Consider the following 22,928-nt stretch of genomic DNA (forward strand, 5'->3'; position numbering starts at 1 on the left):
ATTATTTGTACAAACATGTAAAAAAACAAAAAACAAAAATGAAAGCAGTTAAATCCCTGGAGACGTGCAGCGTGATGTTTGGCGGTTGTTTGATGACGCGGAGATGAGACGCGGTGCTGAACCCGAGCTGATCTCAACGTGCTGCTGTCTGAACCAATGAGGCGATGGATCGAAGGATAGAGGGATGGACAGGTGAAGGAGAGAGGAAGGATAGTTACCTGCATCCACGTCAGCTATTGTACAAGATCAGCCCCGAAGGAAGAAAGAGAGGAAACAAAAAGCAAAACAACAGCCACAGTTAATGCATGCACAGTCCAATCAGGAGACAGCGAGGAAGGTGTTTGAGAGAGGTTCAAAGAGAGGACACGAGAGAGAAGAAGAAGTAGAAAGAGCAGTAAAGAACAGTACACAGTTTCATTTGCAGTCAGCTGGAGGTCAAAGCAGTGAATAAACAAACACGTAAACACGAGAAAAGCTCTGAGAGGAAGAGGAGGACAGAGGTGAGAGGAAGGATGGACCGCTTTCCTTCATGAGTTTGGGTTCATTTATGTCACTGTCACCACCTCGTTACTGCAGATTTATACAAAGACGCTGAGTCATTAGACATTGCTGAGGTCACATTAATCACTTTCAGCAAACTTGGAGCTGAACGAAGACGTTTGGATTTCTTTGCCATTCTGTAACATGCTGAACGTGTTTTCTCTGTATGAGTAATGATGTGGAAGAGCCAGCGGAGTACAAAGCTTTAACATGCTGCCCCGCCCCAGCATTACACTAAAGATACCTAATGGCAGCAGGAAATCAACCTTAGACTGTTTTCATTATCAACTATGTTTTGGGACCATTTCAGAGTTTTTTCTTTATGTTTTTTCCTAAATGTTTTGCATCTGGACTGTTTCAGATTTACAGTTTACTTAGTTTTCAGTTGTTTGAACTCGACTGTATTTAGAAAGTTTGACTTTCTGAGTTGTGGTTTTGGTGAGTAGATTTTTATTTATTTATGTTTTTAAAAAAAAAAAAAAAAAAGCTTTTTCTGGCTTGACTTTAAGCTGCTTTTAGACTCATTTAAAAACCGACTTCATTCTACATTTTGATTATGGACTATTCAGGGACATGGTTTGGAAGATTTTGGACTTTAGTCCTCTGATTTGGGTCTGTGTTTGAACTGTTTTAGACTTACTGGGGACTTAGTTTTGTGCTGTTTGAGTTATTTGGAACTTGATTTAAGACTTTGATTTTGGACTGTGGGTTGAAATTATTATTAAAATTAGTTTGAGGCCCTTTAAAACTTGCACTTGGATTTGAAATTTTCTGGGAGGTGGCTTTGCAGCATTTGAACTTGATTTGTGACTTACAATCATCTGGTTTTGAATTGTTTTAGACTTACTGGAGATTTAGATTTGGGCTGTTTCAGTTACTACGGGACTTTATTCAAGACTTTGATTTTGGACTCTTTAAGAACTTGATTGGAATCATTTTGGACTGTTTTAAATTGACTTTGACTTCGTTTTGTTGTAAATTTTGGACATTTTTCAGTTTGGGATTCTGATTTAGTGATCTGGTTTTTGGACTTACTTTTGTGGTGTTTAACCTTGGGACTTGATTCAAGACTGATTTTTAACTCTTTAGGGGTTTGGATGATTCTGAACTGGGTTTTGGTTTGACTTAAACTTAATTCGGGACTTAGTAAGTTTTGGATTCAATTTTGGAATAAGTTTAGGACTTCTTGTAAATTTTTTAGGTTCAGATTTGGAAATTTTGGGAGGTGATTTAATCTTTGCCTTGTGTGGTGGCCACCATACTCACCTGTCACTGCTTAGATTCCAGTCGGAGACACTAATTCCGTTTGAGATTGCGTCAAGAAAGTTGCCCAGCATAACAATCTGCCAAATTAAACATGCAGAGCGACCCACTGTGGTGACCCCTTGTGGCAAGAGAAAAGTTTTTATGGGCAGGATTAAATCTGAGGTTTTTAAATACACGTGTGTCTTCTATGACTCCTTGATGCTGAGACTCTGTTGACTTCTTGTAGCCGCAGATTGTTTTTCGTGACTGGATGTTCAGAGCTGTACTCCTGCTCCTTCTGGTACGATCACTGAAGAATAAATAATAATGAACTAAACTTTTGGGGTGTCACCTTCTTTTCTGACAAATCGCAGACTGAACCAAAGCTTGCCTCTCCACATGTCTGTGTAAACCTGACAAAAATAATAATAGAGTAATAAAATAAAACTTAATGACTGTTCTGGAAAGATTGGACTGGAGACTTTGTTGATGCCTCCCAGCGTTTCTTTTTCCGTTAAAGCCACGAGAACAATAGAATCTGTGAATGATGTTTGGCTGCTTGTGAGAGCGGCAGCTCCTCAAACCACAGTCAGCAGCATTAGTTTGGTGGCTGTGGGTGATTTCCCAACCATAGCTCCCCTCTCTCTCCCTGTTGTAATGGATCCCATGTGCTGCTGTACAAACAGTCTCAGTCGGACTTTTTCTCAAACTATCAGTGCTGCTTCTGCAGGATTTCACTCTCTGCAAAGTGTCAGAGTCTTTAGAAATAGAAATAAATCTGGGCATTTCTGACAGTCCTTAAACGCACCACAGAGGTAAATCTGGGCAACCTGCATGTTTTTGAGTCAGCGATGAAGCTTTTTTTCCCTCTGCAGCAGCGAGGCTCCAGCCTGCAGCCTCAGAATAGTTCTGGTCGGTGGCTTCATGGCGCTGCGGTCGCCTCGCCGCTCGCAAGCCACCAACTCCGCTCCCAATCAATCGCCATGGGAATCCAGGCAGCCGGCGTATTTTTAGATCCGAGGAATTTCAAAACAGCTTTCCCCCTTGGGCTGCTTTTATTTCTCTGTGGTTATGCAACGATTTCAGAAAAGCTTTTTATCTCCTTTTTTTTATTTAATTGGACTTGAATCGCCGCTTCCTCGACGGGCAGTGGTGCCAAGTAATTCGATAAGAGATAAGGGGGAGCCGTTGTTTGAATGTGGTATGTGGACCTGCTCGAAAAGCCGTGTCGTGTTGCTTTTGGCAGCGCTGCAGTGTAATTAAAGCGGGAGGCCGCCGGGCATTTAGCAGCACGACACTGAGGAGAACGTCACCACCGTGGAAGACTTTCTCATGTTTTAGCGTGAAGTTATCTGCTCTGGGATTCCCCATCGCCACCAACTCTCTTCCCAGCTGTCTTTGCTCTGCTTGTAGTTTTTTTCTTTTTTGTGCTTTAATGTAGTCCCTGGGGTCCCCTCTTATCAGCTGACCTTTGATCGACCTCTCTGCAGGCGTATTAAATTAAAAAAAAATAAACCTCCTCCTCTTCCTGCCTCCCACACTTCGAAGTCTCTCCGCAGAGGGACCAGCAGCTAAAATTGGTCTGCGGGCTGATTTCGGGGTGGGTCCCCACATAACAACATAACAAAAGCAGCAAAGGTTTCTTCTCAAATAAACCATGTTTGATGGTTTTCAAGGCTTTAAATACACAAAGAGGTCGGCAGGGGGTAATTAGCTGCAGCTCCACAGCGGACCCTCAAAAGTAGCCAAAGTACTTCTTTGACTCTGTTCCGTCTGAAGACTTCTGGCTGCAGCATTTTTAATTAGACTGAAAAATTCAAAACGTTCTGCAGAGGTTTTAAAGTAACGGAGTTTCATCTGGTCAGCCAACTTAAAGCTTTTAATGTGAAAGGACAGCAAAAAGAAGGGTATTGAGCACTAACGCAACTAAAACCAAAAACAAGGAAATAGTGAAGAAAATAAAACTTTCTTTAAAAATATGTTAACGTTACTGAGCATAGACACGAGTTTTGAAAATATTTATTGAAATATATTAGACTGATTTTTACTGCTTTTAGACTTTGTTTTGGGGTGTTCGGGACTTATTTTGGGTTCATTAAATTGGACCATGTAAGAACTGATTTCAGACGGAGTTTGGTCATCATTTTAGACGTTTTTAGAGTAATTTGATATTGATATTTGATATACAAATTGATGTCAACGAATTTGGGCCTAATTGTAGACTTGTGTTTGGATTGTGGTTCTGACCTGATTTTTGCCATTTTTTGTTAATTTTGGAAAATGGTTTTGGACTAAAATGTACAGTGAAAAGATTAAGAACAAAAAACCCAAAAAACATTTACAACAATAAAACGTTCAGGCAATCATGGTAAGTAAAAGCAACAAAGAAGAAATTAAACAATAAAAGATCTTGTTTTAAATTCTTTTGTGTTTGTTTGGGGACTTTATGGACCTGGTCTGGGTTATTTAGAGTTTATTTTGGACTTTAATTTATATATTTACTAGTTTTAGACTGTTTTCAGACTTGATTTGAAGCTGTTATAAACTTTTGATTTTGATTTAACTATTGGATTTTCATCCTTTGCATATTCTTCTTTTAGCTCTTTTAAAAACTTTTTAAAAACTTGGTGTCAGGCTTCATAAATATATATTTTTAGTTATGCACGAAGGACCAAAACTGCCAAAATTAAAAAAGAAATAAAAAACACTGATGATAAAAATAAATAACTTGCAAAATAAATATAAAGATGAGTAAACATAAAAGCAGCTGCAAGATGAATTTAAAAGTTCTAAACGTAATGACGTACTTATGTATAAATAAAGACAGATAAATTTTAAAAAAAAGGAAAACAGAAAAAAATAATACATAAGAAAAAAACCATTTATGTCTCATGTGAAAGACGGCAATCATTTTTAATATTTTTATAGGTGCATTTAATGGCATAATTTGTGTTATTGGCTTGCTTATTTTGGCAAGTTTGGTCCTCCATACATGCCATTGATTTCTTTATACAGGCAGAGGTATCGCCCCTGTTAGTTATCAGAAAGATGCAGTTTTTTTGTTGTTTTTTTCTGAGGGAATAAAGAAGCTTTTTTGCTTCAACTAAACAACTCGAGCTTAAAGCTCCTCACCAGTGGTTTGAACTGTGAGTTCGGTGCACCACCTCTCTGGACAGTAGAAGGATGAATGAATGAAAAGTAAAAGCGCTGCAGCGTCTGTCGGTGTGATTGATAAAGGAAAGTGAGCAGAAAGTGCCTTGGCTGTGCGTGCAGGATCCCTGAGAGGAAACAGCTCATGTGCTGAAATATTAAAGCGGGTTTCGTAAAGTGGGTCTGTGCCTGAGGACCCTGCCGTCCTGTACAGTAACAGTGTGTGTGTGGGCAGCTTTAATATTACATGAGGAATATGGCCGTCCCTGCAGGGCGTGTGAGTTGAGACACCGGAGGAAAGTAGGGCTTCATCTTTTCTCTGAGACAAAAAGTCATCTTTAAAGTTTCATAAGTGATTCTGGGTCAGCCAGCAGAGAAGTTTAACCTTTTGGGTGTTCACTGTTTCTCAGATATTAAGCAACTGAGCGCGATGTTATGCTTAAATCACTTCTTCTTCACTTTTTAAATCCACGCTCACGCCCCAAAGAGGTCAAATTTGTTGGTTTTTCAGTAAGCAGAACAAATATCTAATAAAAGTTTGACTTTTTAATGTCACTTTCTGCTGTTTTCATCTCACTCAGTATTCATTTTCAGTCACTCATTGCTTATATTGATATATTTTCCCTCTAACAGGCTGACAGATCGGCATTAAACCAGCAGATCTGATCATTTAAAGCCTCCTGCGGTGATTCAGCTCCATCTCAAACTCTACAAATGTTTATTTGAACCCAAAAAAAACCACTTCAGCTTTCTCCCAAAAGTGGAGTGAAATCTCTTTTTAATGCGACTTGGAAAGCTTCTGAGCCTGACTGAGGAGCTTTTTTCGCTCTGCTGGTTAGGCTTGTGCTGTAAGGAGGTCGTTAAATGACGTTTAATCCGCTCATTATTTTCTCCTCTGTGTTTTAGACTGATTCAGTCTGAGAAGGCGGACGACTGCTCTGCCATTTTATTAGAAGAAGAAGAAGAAGAAATAGCTGGTCCAGCCAAACAAAGACAGACATGCTATGATGTTCTTACCCTCTGGTGACTCCTCCTGGACATACGTTCCCGTCAGGTATCTGTGGACCAGCGCTGACTTACCACTGGCCAGATTACCCACAATGCCCTGAGGGGGAGACAGAAGGGAAGTTAGCATCTCCTAAAACATTCAGCAGACTGTAATCACTCCATCAACAGGAACTCATACTGGTTTTAAAAGTTTTCTAGTGTTGCTGGTGAAGATGATATAATTCAAGCACATGGAGCTGTTACTGCTTCTGTGAGTGGACAAACAAATGCTTCAGCAGAAATGAAATATGAATCATAGTTACTCGCAATTTTTTATTTGTTAGGCCCATAATAATCTCAACTTAAATTTTAGTTAAATGAAAATATTGATATTTTACTCTTAAAATATTTATACATTATGTGAATATTTAACTTTTATCTTGAAATTTTAATATTGTGCTATAAAAGCTTTTTTTTTTTAGTCCCCAAGTTATATCATAATTTTGACATTTTAGACATAAAATGTAATATTTTACTTTTATCTCTGAGCTTAATATTTTGGTCTTATAGTTTTTATACTTAACGTAAATATTTGACTTTATTTTAACATTTTGCTTTTAAAGTTTGCTTCTCATGGTTGTGATGTATTGTTTTAATTTTGATGTTATAATCTCACAACTTTGACATTTTACTTTCATAATTTTGACATGACCTCATAGTTAATCTCATCTAATCATTTTTACTTTTGAATTACATTTTCAACATGTTTTTAAACTTTTATCTCAAAACATTTAACTTATGAAATTTTAATCTCACAATTTTAACATCCATCATTTATTTTATTTTATTTTATTTAATCTTCAAAGTTAAAATGATCAAAATTGTACATCTGTTTGGTTATCTTCGTGTATTCACTTCTTGTAGTGTCCTAAAGCCTGCAAGTCAGGAATCGTGAGACAGAAGTCCAGGTTGGGTTTTTAGAAGTAACTAAATCTTCAAAATAAAATACTTAGAGCACCTTTACATTGAGTTGCTCCCCTGAACAGCAGCCAATCTCGACATTTAAAAAATAAATCTCTTTAATGTTTCTGTTTGTTGTTTGTTTGTTGGGATTTTTGTTAAGTTTTGGCAGGAAATGATCTCCATAGTGGTATGCCATCCCGCTGAAGCTTGACTCTTGGACAGGTGACCCCCTCCCCTTTAACGCTCTGAACTCACCACTTTGAGCTCGGGCACCGTCCGACTCAGCGTCCACTCCTGACTGTTTACAAACGCATCTGGAAGACACAAAGAAAGAAAAAACACACATTATTAAACTGTGAGGAACATGTGATGCCTTCAGGGAAAAAATGGAATTAAAAATGCCTGATGGAGTAACGAGGCAGCCAATCAGCTCCTCCTCAGTGGTGTCAAGGGTGACAAAGAGGAAGAAGAGGCTTGTTAAAGCTGACAGACGACCAACACCAGGCCAAAAGTCACAGCAGACTGAACACGATAACAGGACACGATCAGAAATACCGTCATGGTACAGAAGAACCATGAAGAACCACAGCTGAGAAAATACAAAGGTTAAAAGCAACCAAAAAATAACACTATATAAAAACGTACAAGTCCATTAAGAGGGAGATCAACTTACATTAATCTATATGTTCTTTAAGCACTTTAATCTTAGAATCAATCAATCAAATGTTAGAATCAGGAAATAAAGACAAAATCAGTAGATGAGAAAATATTTGTATTCTAAATTCTTCTAAAGGTTCCCCACAAATTAACTCCTGCAACCATCTGAGGTGCCGAGTGTCAGAGGTCATGGGAAATGAGGAGGGCGGAGGCCAAATGATGTCAAACCACACACACACACTTGCACTGTGTGTGCGTGTGTGTGTGTGTTATTGGAGTGCGATAATGTTGGTATTATCAGGGAGGTCGTTTCCACTCACACTGCAGAGACGGCTCTCTAACAAAAACACTCTGTGGTTTTAAAAACACACACACACACACACACACACTTCAAACAGGACAAAACACCAGCAGTGAGAAAACACAGGCCCGTGGACCAAATCTGGGCCCTCCTACTGAAAGAATGTGGCCTCTTACAGAGAGCTGGGTTTGTTTGTTTTCTACAGTCAGCTAAAAACCGTACAGTAAAGGTACTCTAACACACCTTTAAAGTATTCAATATGGAGCTGTAGTTCTTTAAGTTCTGTTATCAAGTAAATAGAAAATGTTTCAAAGCCTCAAACAAACTTTACTGGATAAGATACAACAAATAAAATCAAAATATTTAAAGTCACATTTCAACTCATATTGAAATCACAAAATTGGGACATTTTAATTTCATCTATATTGAAACTTAGTCATAATTGGCATTTCAATCTAAAAATATTTCTATTTATACAACTTAATTTCAATACTTTGACATTAACATGTCTGTGGTCACATATGGGGAATCTCTTCAGTCTGCATAGAGATGTGTGACCTTTAACCTCTGAGTTTATCATTAAAGAAGCTGTATTTCAGTAACTGCTGATGAACGCCTTTCATAAAAAAGAAAACGTGAGGCGTCCAGATGTTTTCTGTAGCCGTCATCCCACCGCAGGCTCCTTTAAAACTGCTGGACTCTGAGACACCTCGGGCTTGCCGTTAAGTAGGCCAATGGGCCAGAGCCACTTAGAGCCTCCAGCCCCTCTTTACTAATTCATCTGCAGCAATCTGTGTCAGCCTGCAGACCCTCAGACTACACAGTACTGACAGGAAGTGCTAAAAGCCCCATGAAACACTGGTTTTCTAACGCATTGATACCTGAGACTCACACTGACAGTTTTCGTGCAGAGTGTGCGATGCTCCCTATGGAGGAAAAAGACTGACAGAAAACTAATAAATATCTCAATAAATTTATTTTCTTTTGATTCAGCTGGTTTCTGATGTTTTAATGTAGTTTCTTTTTTACATTTTTGTCTCAATTCTGAATTTTAACCTCCTAGGACCTGGCATCCTCCTAGGCCACCTGGCATCCTCCTAGGGCCTTCAAATCCAGAGACAAAGAGGAGTTGAAAAGGGTGCAGAGAGAGCTGAGGGGACTGATAAGGAATGGGAAGGAGAGCTACAGGCAGAAGATGGAGAACCAGCTTCAACAAAACAACGTTGGTGAAGTCTGGAGAGGCCTCAGAACCATCTCGGGCCACAAACAGCAGAACTCTCTGCCTGGGAGGGATGTGAGATGGGCAAATGAACTGAATCATTTCTTCAACAGATTTGATTCAGCCATGAGGCAGTCTGCAACATCGGCTGCAGACTCACCCACCCCCACTGCTGCTGTTCCACCTCAGACACTTCACACCTCCTCTATTCACCCTGCTCACTCCCCCCCACCCCCAACTGCAGCATCCAATACACACTCAACACAAGGCTCCAGCCTGTCTCTCTCAACCACCCAGGTTAGGAGGGAACTGAGGAGGATTAATGGCAAGAAGGCAGCGGGTCCAGATGGCATCAGCTCGAGGGTCGTCAGGTCCTGCGCGGACCAACTGTGTGGGGTGATGGAGCACCTCTTCAACCTGAGCCTGAGGTTGGGAAGAGTCCCACAGCTCTGGAAAACCTCCTGTGTTGTACCAGTGCCAAAGACTTCACGCCCCAAGGACCTCAACAGCTACAGGCCGGTGGCTCTGACATCCCACCTGATGAAGACCCTGGAGCGGTTGGTCCTGGCTCAGCTTCGGCGCCTAATAAGCTCATCACTGGACCCACTTCAGTTTGCCTACCAGCCTGGCATTGGAGCGGATGATGCCGTCATTCACCTCCTACATCGTTCCCTCGCTCACCTGGAGACCGCTGGAAGCACTGTGAGAATCATGTTCTTTGATTTCTCCAGTGCCTTCAACACCATTCTTCCCTCGGTTCTAAAGGACAAGCTGGTGAACTCTGGAGTGGACCATCACCTCACTACCTGGATCCTGGACTACCTCACCGACCGACCACAGTATGTGAGGACTCAGGGCTGTGTGTCGGACAGGGTCGTCTGCAGTACGGGGGCCCCACAGGGAACGGTTCTGGCTCCGTTCCTCTTCACCATCTACACTGCAGACTTCTCCCACAATTCCACCCAGTGCTTCCTGCAGAAGTTCTCTGATGACTCTGCAATAGTCGGCCTCATCACTGATGGGGACGACAAGGAGTACAGAGGTCTGACCCAAGACTTTGTGGACTGGTGCCAGCAGAACTACCTCCAGATCAACGCCAGTAAAACCAAGGAACTGGTGGTAGACTTCCACAGGCACAAGCATTCTCCACTGCAACCACTGAACATCCAGGGTATGGACATTGAGGCTGTGGACAGCTACAGGTACCTTGGTGTTCATCTGAACAATAGACTGGACTGGACTCATAACTCAGACGCCCTCTACAGGAAAGGGCAGAGCAGGCTGTACCTGCTGCGGAGATTCAGGTCGTTTGGAGTGGAGGGCCCACTCCTGAAGACCTTCTATGACTCTGTTGTGGCTTCTGCTATCTTTTATGGCGTGGTCTGCTGGGACGGCAGCATCTCTGCTGGGGACAGGAAGAGACTGAACAGGGTGATCCGAAGGGCCAGCTCTGTTCTAGGATGCCCTCTGGACCCAGTGGAGGTGGTGAGTGACAGGAGAACGGCGGCTAAGCTGTCATCCCTGTTGGACAACATCTCCCACCCCATGCAGCAGACTGTGACAGCACTGAGCAGCTCCTTCAGTGGGAGACTGCGGCACCCACGGTGTGGGACGGAGAGATTTCGCAGGTCTTTCCTCCCCACTGCTGTCAGACTCCATAATAAAGACTTTAACTGATCAAGCACACACATCCATACATATGCAATAATACTAAGTGCAATAATACTTTCTGTCATCGTTGTATTTTTACTCAGTTGTATATAGTATTTGTATTTGTATTCTATTTTTATCTTATTGTATATTTATTTTATTTTATTCTACTGTATATAGTATTTTATTCTATTCTGTACAGTTGTGTACTGTATTTATTCTTATTGTATTCTAATTTTTGCCTCATAACTTTTGCACTGTCCACTTCCTGCTGTGACAAAACAAATTTCCCACGTGTGGGACTAATAAAGGTTATCTTATCTTATCTTATCCACATATGTGGACAGCACGTTTTCGGTTGTCTAGACCAAAATACTTAATTTTTCTCTACAAGGGCCTGATGTCCACTAACGAGGACATTATACTGCCACTGTTCTAACGAAATTTAAAACTAATGTCCTCATATGTGGATCTCATTTTTCTCAGAAACAAAAATTAGGCAACAAGCAAAAATCTGGTAATTCTTTGTTTTTACATTCATCAGGTCCCAATCAGCCCAAATAGCAAAGAAAAATTAAAAATGCATGCCATGATAGAGTTTGGGTGTTAGGAGGTTAATCTCCTCATTTTAGCTTAAAAACCACTGACTTTCCACCACACAGCATCCTGACTGCTCCTCTTTCCTCCCTTTAATGAGCCCAAACTGCTGCTGCCAACATCTCATCTGTCTGGAAACCATCCAGAGAGGAGCGTCTCGATTGGTTGGCGGGCACACAGAGGGGGACATTGTTCACCCACTCAACAAACGGCGGCCTGTGTCGGGGCCGACCCCTCCCTCCCTGCCAGGCAGGATGTTGACCCAGCTGCTTCCTGTTTTCCATCACAGCCCTCCAGTTCCCCTCTGCTGGTTCCCAGTATGATGCACCAGCAAAGCGAGGAGATGGTTAGCGGCTGACGAAGCATCAGCTGGTGGTTGAACTGGGAGGTGAGGCCGGGTTTAAAGGAAGAAATACGACAGCTTCAGGCTGCACTGATCTACCTTTGGAGCTGATTTGGGACTTTTTTTTATGCCTGAGAAGACCACTGACTAACATCTGCACAGTGATGATGCTTTGTCGTGTTTTGTGATGACCGCCCTTAGCTACGATCTGGTATTTTTAGTCTACTTCCAGGCTGCCGAGGGGTCATCACAGAAACAGAAACACAAATGTCGACTGAAAGAATCTGTGCTGCAAGAAGAGGGAAAGTCCAGATGAGATGAAGCGAAAGCATCTGGGAGCGCGTGGGAGGAACACCTGAACTCAATCAATCCGTCAACGTGTCGTATTTACGAGGCTGAGAGGAAGAGGGAGACAGAGGGCCTGTGGGTGGATGATACGACTCCATCACGGCCTGACTACATGAAGGCGGAATCTCCAAAATTAGGTCATGAGTTAGAAACCCAACACACCTCCTTTCCTCCACTACAGCTTCACGCTCAATAAAAGCAAACATCCACTAAGTGATTTATTGTTTACCCACTTAAAGGCAGAGTGAAAGGTTTATACCACCACAGGACACTTTTTTTGTTCTTTTTCTGATGTAGCAAGTCGAAATTCTTGATTTCCAAGACTCTCAAACATTCTGAGATTAGAAAGTTAAAATGATCAGATGAAGGTAGAATCATGAGGTAAAGTAAAAAATCTGAGATTAAATTGTCAAAATTATGAGATGGGTTCATCACTTATTCTGATTACTGATTACAAAGTACTCCAGATTATGGAGTATGAAAGACTTCACTCATTTCAAGACCACACTTTAAAAAGGAAAGCCTTTTAACATGTAATGGTAATGTAATGATGGTAATAGGCCTGGGCTATATCATACCGTTCACGGTAATACTGGTGTAATGTTGGAGAAACAATAAGAAAATGAAATATCGCGATAGAATATGGGTAAAGCGCGCATGCACAGTGCCTTTGTTTTCATAGGCACATGGCGGCGACGCAGAATGAGAAGGGCGAAAGCGGATCGTTGAATGAAACAGATGAACCAGAATTGGTTTGTGAAAATGCTGCAACTTCAGTGGTGCGGAACTGGTTCAGCTTTCATCCATCAGAAAAACAACAAAGCACTATTTTTGGTAGCGCATGCTAGCGAGCCGTCGTTATTACCGTGCTTTTTGGAAAATACGGCACACTTAAAATCAATCCTTTGATTTTTCTGAAAATCGACAGTGTCCCTTATAATCCCGTGTGCCTTATGTATGAAGTCTGGTTGTGTTTACTGACCTCGAAACGATTTTATGTCGTACACGGCGCTCGAAAATCTGTCAGATGTTTTAGTACGACTTTGCTAAGCTACGAAGCCGCACCGCTTGATGGATTGTCAGAGCATTACGGCTATCGTAGGCAGGAGCCTCGCAGAGTGATCCGTACTGTGCTTCAACATAATATTACCGTATTGTGTGTGTATAACCTCTTTTTAAGTTTTGTGGATAATATACATGGTTATGCTGAGGATATGTCGGACAATTTCCACTGGAAATGCCTTTTGGTTAAACTGTCACATCAGTTATATCGTTATCGCAAATTTTCATATCGTGATAAATATTTTTGGTCATATCGCCCTGCTCTAGATAGTAATAATATGATGTAATAATGGTTAAGTTTTAAAAGCGTGTGTTTTGACCTTGTAAAAACACTAAGATTGGATTATGTGGAAATGCAACACAGGCAGACTTTGCTTTATTTTAAAGTGTCATGGCTGTTTTTTGTTAATAGGATAAAATAGCACAAAGGAAGAGAAAGAAAGGGTGGACCAGATGACAAGGGGGAAATGATTAAATGCTAAATGTGCTGCATGTTTTAACCTAATCACATTTGAAGGATGATTAGAAAAACATGTTATTCTTCCACCTGAAACAAACGGAGGAGAAAAGAAGAGGACAACAGGTGAGATACGAAGGGGAAAAGACAGCAGATGGAGTGAAACAGATGGACGAAGACCATGGGAAAAGGAAATGGAGAGCTCCTCTGCTTCGTCATCACTCAGGGAGGAAAAACTTGGAAATGAGAGCGAGCGTCATGGGACTAAAACTCTCCTCCATCACTCCATCCCTCTGTGCAGAGAAAGAAAGGAAGGAGGCCTTCAAAGTGAGGCATCAGGACTCCTGGCTCTCTCCAGAATAATCTCCTTCATTAATTCTCTTTCATTTCACTCGTTTGTCTCTATTTTTATGCTCCGCTCTCCCTCAGAAAGATGGGGAACATGTATGAGACGACACATCTTTGTTTCTCTTTATAAAGAGGAATTGTTTAACTTCAACATTTACCTTCAGTTCCGACCTTCAACATGAAGAAGCCAAGGTCGTTTAGCTTTCTGGTGATACACTTTCAACACAAAACTCTCAAGAAGCCACGTCTCTTCAATAATTCAAACATCTGAACCCTATTTGAACAACCCTAAATATCAGAGTTTTAAGGAATAAAGCAAGAAAAATTATCTCTAAGAGGTGGCTGTACCTCAGGAACTCTAGAACTAAACCAGAACCAAAGATTTTAGATCCTGAATACAAAGAACTAAAGAGCTTTAAGCTATAATAAATACAAGCTACAGTCCCTTAAACATAAAATTTGCAGACTCCAACAGCTTTCACCTGAAAGAAACTAAACGAAACCATGAAACTGAATCCAAGATCTTTCCCTGGATTCAGATTGATGAAATGATTGGATTGAGTAACGGATTATTTCCTTCTTACTCTAGATTGTATTTAACATCAAACTAAACACACTGCAGACTTTCGTTTATGTCCATCCTACCAGTTAGTTTTAAAGTAATCTCTGTGAGGCTGATGTTTGAATTCCTATGTAAAGGTCAAGGTGTTTGTAGTTCTAGTATTAAATCACATTTTGAGCATGATTGGGTTACATGCAGGCTAAAATGAGCTAGCCTAAAATCTTTAATCTAGATTTTCGAATAATCTGGACTGGCAAACATTTTCCCTGTAAATTTACGAGGAAAGAAATATGAGAATAAAGCAATAAATTAACAAAAATGAACCTTCAGAAACTGTTTATTACAACTGTATGACTGCAAACTTTTATGAAGTAGAAATAAAATCAAACATTATTTGAATAAAATGGTAAATCTATGAGGAAAAGCTCAAATATTTACAAGAATAAACTCCCAGATTCAGTTGCAAAGAAAAAGTTCTCACCACTTTACAAGATTATAAACTTAAAGGTTTTTCCCAATTCTTGATTTTCTAAAGAAAATTTCTGAAAATTAGGTGTACATTTACAAGATTAAACTCACAAATGTACAAAATAAAATTTGTGCTGGTACTGATCCTGAATGTGGCAGTGATTTAGGAGCTACCTTTTAATTCCAAAAAGCTTATGTAAGGACTAGTTTAAACTAAGTTATAAACAGTTGCTAAAACCAGGTCCCGAACCTTAACCTAATGAATAAAAAAATCTTAAAGCTGACTCCACTCTAACTTTATGGACTTTAAAGGCATTTTAACCTGATCCAGAACTCTTTTAATCAATGAAAAATGCAAACCTGAAGGCAAAAAGCAAACAAACTGCTAAACTCAGCCTCGGTTCCTAAATATTCACTCAAACTGAGAGACATATTTGTGCTTTTCAAAGGCCACACCACGTCAGTGTGTTTAGATGAAGGCAGCTGGAAGACAGAAACATGGCGACAAAGACACAACAGCAGAAAACAAGATAACAAAGACAGGTCTCTAAGATCTGAAAACCTGCTCCAACAAGGTCTCCGAGTCGCAGCCGAGGTCAAACTGAGGGTTTCAGACATGCACAGCGAAAAATACGAAAAGGGAAATGTAGAGTTTTAAAAAAAGACAAAATGAGGCAAATAAAAGCAGCTGGGCTTTATTTAATATTTAGACGTTTCGTCTTGGATTTTAACACCAACAGAAGTGCTACGATTACAGCTCAACTTTATCCACAGAGACAGAGATTTTGTGCTTAAATGAACTCTAACAGGACAAACTGAGATCAGCCTGTTGTCAAAACATTGCGATTCCAGACTGAGGCTGACATGGACGAGTTACCTGGAACACAACTGAAACTGAGCGCGCTCCAAATGTCTATAAAAAGGCAGAGATCTGCTCAGAAGGGACAACAAAGCAAGACAGTCGGGTATAAATGAGGTGCGCCTCGGATGGTAATCCATCTGGAATTGATGTTGGCTTCAGTCAACTAAACATTCAGAAGTTTGGACTCAATAAACCAGCAACACAAAAAGAGCCTGGGCCTCTACAAAGACTAAAACCAGCTCTCTGCTGGAGCACTGTACCGTTTTCCAGAAGCAGGTAATACTAATAAATATTACTTCATCATAAATCACAGCGCTGACAGTCTGTCTTTGTTTTGTTCCAGAAACTCTTTGAGGACCTTCTTTTAACCCTGATCTCTTCCTTTTATTAGTTTGTGGAGAACATCAGCCAAAGATTTGGGGATTGGAGCCAGAAATATGCAGGCCAATGAGCTTCAACCAGCAGATTAATTAGTAATTATTAGCTGCAGCTTAACTAAAGTGCTTAACTATATCTATAAAGTTTCAACGAATAGTGAAAACAATCATTTTTAAAACTTCTCATATATCAAGCAGGCTGAAAACTACAAACAGAACCCCAGGTCAAGGTGCCAATACCTGCAGTTTCTCTGATGTCCATTTGAGGTTGACTCTAAAAGTGAGTCAATCCCCACAGACTCCAGTGTTAAAAATATCCAATTATAGAAAAGCAGAAATAAACATGTTGCTGTGTGACTAATTGTACTAAAAGACTGTTTAAGTAGCCTGTGCTCCACTTTTGAAGAGTGAAATTTCAGTATAGCAGAGTATTTATTTATGCTATTGTATAAGGAGGCTAAATAACAAAAATATGCAAGTGATTCAATCAATTTTACATAATTAAGACAAAATCATTTCCTTTCAGTAAATTTCTTTTGTTTTAGGGTCTAAAAGTTCTAAAACTTAACCTTAAATGCAAAACATCCAACGACTAAACCGAACCATGGATTTGGTGACTTCTGAGACTCCTACTTTACACTCTGTGTTGTTTGCTTTCATCTCAAACTAAATCAGCTTACATGATTTAGAAAAACAAGACAGCTGCTGCAGCACAGCTGGAAGCAGGCCAGAGGGATGGAGGGTTAGAGGATGGATGGACAGACGGAGACATGAGAAGAGAGTGTAAATGAAGAGACAGATGATGTAACAACAGGAAAAATGCAGTGACTGATGTAGAGGAGGGCACAGAGGTTAGGGAGGGGAGGCCGCTTCAAACAGATGAAGAATGCAAGAAGATGAGGAAGCATCGAAGAGGACGGATAAAAGAGCAAAGAGGCAATAAACAGCTGCTGGCAACCGGCCAACACACTTCTCTCTAACACACACACACACACACACACAACACACAGAACTGCTCTGTGTGTGTGTTTCAACACGCGATGCTGCTACTTCAGGCCTGTCGTGTGCCGCCGCCGCCACAATGATGACGTTTTTGTTGTTACACAGATGCAGCTTGTTTCCTCATCAAGAATCAGAGGTGAAAAAAAAAACCAAACAAAAAATCCCCCAAAACAAATACTAAGTCAGACAATATGGAAACCCATCAGTGCCAATCATATAACAAAAGAAGGTTTAAAAAAAAAAAAAAAAAAAAAGTACTCATACTGAGTCAACATTTTTATGTTTGAAATGATCATATTTCTTAATGATCCACTTTTTTTCCATTTTAAATTATACATTTGAAATTTATTTGGCTGTTGGGATGACTGTTTTCCCTTATTTATACCCTACTTTGTATTTTTTTTTTTTATAACTGACACTTTATTTGCAGATGATACTTACAAATCTGGAGTTTTAACATCATAATTTGTATTCTCTATGCTCTTTACCTAACAACCTATCAAATCACAAAAACCATATGTAACAAATTGATGCAATACCCAAGTACCAAATCAGATATCCCAACATCTAGTGCAATATAAATAAAACTCTATTACACTGAACAATTTTAATGACAAAAATGTTACATTTGTCGTTTTTTTTGTTTGTTGTAGGAACTGATTTCTCTACTGATTTCCAACTAAAAGATGTGTGTACTGACATTATTTATTTTATTTTACTTTTCACTTTTTCTCATAAATGTCCTGCCTTTAGATGAAAGTGTATAAATAGACTTAAAGAATGAGGTAAAACATTATCTCATTTTTCATTGTGTCTCACTATAATTTTCCCTTTATTTTACTTAACGCAATTTTTCCTTTATGTCACATTAAATGTTTTTGCTCCTAATGCTGACAGTGAAATATGAAATGAAAAGTAAAACTATGATCTTAAACTATTATGGACCACTTTATCTCATTGTTATGGTTTCTTTTGTTTCTTTTGGCAGGCCTGAGCTTCCATGATTCACTGTCTTTAAGACAAAGGACTTGGCTTGCTGGTTATTTGTTAATTTGCATTTCTGTTAAATTGGCTGCTGCCCGACTTTGTGTTTATCATATAAATGTGAAACCAAACAGTCCAGCATGATGTCAGGACTGTAAAGAGCAGGAAGCAGCGGCCGGCGAAACAGCTGGTCATAAAATCAGACTTCATCGTCTCTGCCAGCAGCCAGACTCGGACTCGACCTCTAAATGACCGTCCGCCACTCACTACCCGCACAAACTGGTCAGCCAAAACCTGGCCTCAGTTGGCTGGTAATTACAGCGCACTGATGCCAAACACCCACCGACACCCGGCGGCTTTTGGCCCGGATCGATGCTGGCACCAAATTGCTGCAGCTGTGACACTTGAACACTCAAATTCTCTTTAAATAAGCTGTTTCTTCATCACATGTAGATTAGTTTGTTTCCATCAGAGACGATCAAGGTCAAGACCCAACATGTGTGAGGGCACATCGCCCGCAGGCTACTGAGCACGCCCAGCAGACCTTAGTTCAGGTTCAGAAGCAAATGAGACGTCAGTCAGCCTGGACTAGGTTTTAACAGGAAATCAAACCATTAAAGGTGGAGCACAGCAAAGTTCAACCCAATTTTCTTGGTTTTGGCTGCTGTTAGTATACAGCAGTATAATCAATGGTTTTAAATCATATTTCTCTGGTGGTTTATTATAAGAAAAAACTCACTAGATAAATACTAATATTTTTAAAGTATAATATGGTTTCCCCACCCAAAAAAAGTAAAAACATTTATGAGTAAATGCCTAAAAAATTCTTTAAAACAAAGAAAAATCTGTTTCAAAACATTTTAAATTTCATGCCCTCCAGGTTATAAAACTATTAGAACTACAACACTGATTTAATTCTTTCATCTCTGGAGGTGTTGTTCAATTCATTTCAGCTGAATGATTCAGAGAAGCTCAGACACTGAAGAAAATGTTTAAAAAGTAAGATTGTCAAACATTCTCTGAGCTCTGCAAGCCACTTTGCAACCCACCTGTCTGATGTTTTTATAGAGGTTTATTTGCTTTCTTTATTATAGTCCACATGCTACGCTAGCCACAGTAAATACAGCTAATCCACCAAAATCAGGCTTTGCACATTTACTTCGGTGTGCTTGTCAGCCCACAGTGACCAGTAAAGCCAGTTCGGTGCTGGCTTTTTGTATGTTGTAACCTGGTTTCACTGAGTAATCTCAAACCAATATCATGGTGACATCACAAGAAGCTCAAGCTTCATGTCAAACTAGTGGCGTGTGCCCTGAAGCATGCTTGGAATGTGAGCGTGTGAGGAAGCCGTCCAGAAAGTAGCTTCTGATGGCAAAAAGGTGACGTTGCTGTACTGTTCTTGCACGCTTCGCCGCACCTCATCATGCCTCAGTTACAAAATACAAACGCTCCTGCATGATGATATCTCACAAACGGGAATGCAACATGTTGTCAAGCCACCAAACAACCAACGTCAAAACACCGGCATACACCGATTACTCTGATTCACGCTGTCGATAAGACCTGACGTATTCACAGTCAAATACACAACAGCCTCATTATTATTGTTTCTGTTACAAACTCAAAGGTCTTTTTATGCTTTAGAACAGGGGTGTCAAACTCAAATATACAGTGGGCCAAAATTCAAAACTGGAACAAAGTCGCGGGCTAACATTAATATTTATTGAAAAAAATCTTCCTCCAGATATAACAAGGAACCTTTTCTTACAGACTCAAATAAGTTTTGCTGAAAAACTGAATAAGCAACGCTTAATACTGAACGATATATAACTTATATAAACATATATAACTTAATATTGCACACTTTCCCTCGGCTTAACCACCTCACCTCTGTGTGATACGGCACGTCTCCGTATTCCGAACCACACTCCTCAAGAAAAGATTTGAATTGGCGGTGATTCAGACCTTTGGCTCTTATAAAGTTAACTACTCGTGTTACTGCGGTCATAACATGTTCCATCTTTAGGGCTTTGCTACAAAGTGATTCTTGATGTATGATGCAGTGATAAACAGTCAGCTCACCTGCACAGTTCTCTGCTCACATCTTCTCCCGTACCCTGCCCACCAGTCCGCTCCTTTGACCACACATCGCTGGTGCACCATCTGTCGTTAACCCCACAAGTTTTTCCCATGGCAACTTCATTTCAGTTAGACATTTGGAAACCTCTTTCAAATATTTCCTTCCCTGTGGTTGTTCCATGCATTGATTTTAATCCTAAAAGTTCTTCCGTAACACAGAGAGTTGAGTCCATACCACGGATGAAGACTGAAAGCTGGGCAGTATCAGAGGCGTCGCTGCTCTCATCCACAGCGAGGGAGAATGCAACGAAACTGTTTCCCTTCTCCATCAGCTGGTTATTTAGATTGTTGGCAAGTTCACGTGTGATCAGCTACTGTGTTTCTGCTCAGGCTAACATTTGAAAATGCTTGCTTTTTCTCTGGGCACACAACGTCGCAAACTTTCATCATACAACTTTTCACAAACTCCCTCACTGAAGGGCCGGGCTGATTTTGCGATCTCTGCTGCCACAACAAAACTAGCCTTTACAGCAGCCTCACTTTGCGATATGGCTTTTTTGGACATAGTCTGTTGTGAAACAAAACTTCTTTTCATCTCTTCTGCTTTCCGGCGCCTTTGAGTCATGTCCAGGTCCTTGTACTTCTCTTGGTGTTTCGTTTCATAGTGTCGTCTAATGTTGTACTCCTTGGTTAAAGCCACATGAGCTCCACATACAAGACAAACAGGTCTGTCTTTTACATAGGTAAACAGATATTCTGTCTCCCACCTGTCCAGAAAGCTCCTGTTTTCGTTCTTTCTTTTCGCCATTTTGGGAGAGGTAGCGCGGCAGTATTCGCGCGGTTGCTATGACTACAGTCAACAGAGGAGAGGGTGTTAATGGGTCCTGTCCTGACTGACGCGCCAAAACGCCAACAGAGCATTCTGGGAGTTGTAGTATTAGCAGTACATGCGCTGTATAAGACCGGCGGGCCAGCTCTAATAGTAATTTGGTATGGCCTCGCGGGCCAAATGTAATTAGGCTGTGGGCCAAATTTGGCCCGCGGGCCAGAGTTTGACACCTATGCTTTAGAAAAAAATGACTGCAGTTAGGTTTTTTTAAGTACAGAGTAAAAAGATGCCTAGACAAAAAACAGATAAATTACACCATATGAAATGTTTTCATTTAGAAAGCATATGCAAATGCCTACGTTTGCTTGTGATTTCTAATTAGGAGTCTATCATTTTTACTTTGGAAAGTTGGGTCCTCCATATACTGTTTTTTTTAACTGGTTGTACAGGTTCAGCATTTCAGTCGTTTCTCTGATGAAGTCTGGCATGTTTGTTTGTTCAGCTGCTGCTTGTTTGCTTATTTGTTCTGACTGTGGAGTGAAACAAAACAAATATGGTTTAAATTGGTTTTAATAATTGATTATTTGGTTGATAAACTGATTAGCTTTGCATTCTTTTTTTTTAAATTAACTTCTACATAAGTATAAGAAAAAGCAGCCAATCTAAGAGCCTGATTACAGACGACTGAAAACTGATTTTCACTTCCAGACTGTGAAGACGCCAGCTTTATTAAACCAAACCATTCACACACAAAAAGAAAAAAACAGACAGACTTATTTTTTATTTGCCTTTTCACAAAATGGAGAAAAAACGTCTCGTTAATAAGGAATAGCTGTGACTGAACCCAGGTTTAACCTGCTGATCATGCGTCACTCCTCCTTATTGACATTTCAGGCATGTAAATCTAGCTTCACTGGAGATTTTTCATGGAGTCACATTCCTGAGCTGTCAAACACCACACGTGATGTCTTTGACGGCAGCGGTGTTAGTTATAGTTTTAACGTCAGCTGGGAAACACCCCGAGGTCAGCTCAGAATCCACTTACACAATAAAAACTTGACAAACATGTCAACAATACCCAGGTAATCTCTCCTCTGTACGGAGGGTCTAAGCTGCCAAAATGCTGTGTGTGTGTGTGTGTGTGTGTGTGTGTGTGTGTGTGTGTGTGTGTGTGTGTGTGTGTGTGGGGGGGGGGGGGGGGGGGGGGAGAGAGATAAGAGATAAAGCATTATATTACAAGCATTAGGAGGGGGCATCGATTCAAAGTGTGTACTTTCAGTTACAGCTATAGCTTATAGGTGAACTATATGAATACATGGAACATTTTATAAAGTTAATAAATATATTTATGTCACTTTTTTGGTGCATTTAATGGCACTTCATGCTAAAGCATGTAATTAAGTAAATAAGTAAAGAGAAAATAAAGAAAAAATAATAATACAGAGCTGTTATAATTTTGGGCATATATTTCTTTTAATTTCACCATTCCTTTATTTTACTTTGATTCTGGCTGTGTTGGCCCTCCATACCACGCTCCTTCAGGTGGAAACGTTGCGTCTGCTGTAGTCTTAGGTCTCTTGTTTGTTTGACTTGGCGTCCACCACAAGCCCACCAGCACTCGTAAACAAAACTCGTGTGTGGTTTGTTTACTCGACAGGACGCTGACACGCTTTCATCACACAATATTTCCTCCTTCTGTGGAGTTTTTACCAGCTTCATGTCAGATCAGAGTGAAGATTAAAAACCAGAAGTTTTTTTTTTCTATACTTATCAGATTATTCTGTGTGAAAACTGATATTTCTGTTTATGTGTGGCTTGCTTGCTTGATTTTCGCATTAGAATGAGACTCCTAAACTGAGACTTCTTCTAAGCCACACTGAAAACGGGTGAAGCAGCCA

At 40.2% G+C, this 22,928-nt stretch overlaps 1 protein-coding gene across 1 annotated transcript in view; it reads right to left on the minus strand.

Moving 5' to 3' along the window:
- The window catches only part of agap1 (ArfGAP with GTPase domain, ankyrin repeat and PH domain 1), a 136,492-nt gene that overhangs the window by 90,987 nt on the left and 22,577 nt on the right, over positions 1 to 22,928 (minus strand). The window contains exons 2-3 of the mRNA XM_085348223.1: positions 7,141 to 7,199; positions 5,953 to 6,040 (exon numbers count right to left, since the gene is read on the minus strand). Of these exons, the coding sequence (XP_085204349.1) occupies positions 5,953 to 6,040; positions 7,141 to 7,199 (147 nt within the window). The remainder of the gene's footprint in view (positions 1 to 5,952; positions 6,041 to 7,140; positions 7,200 to 22,928) is intronic.

The sequence above is a fragment of the Diplotaxodon limnothrissa genome, linkage group LG23, assembly GCF_057381915.1.
Source record: "Diplotaxodon limnothrissa isolate DT_005_m linkage group LG23, D_limnothrissa_male_GT1.1, whole genome shotgun sequence".
NCBI lineage: Eukaryota > Metazoa > Chordata > Actinopteri > Cichliformes > Cichlidae > Diplotaxodon > Diplotaxodon limnothrissa.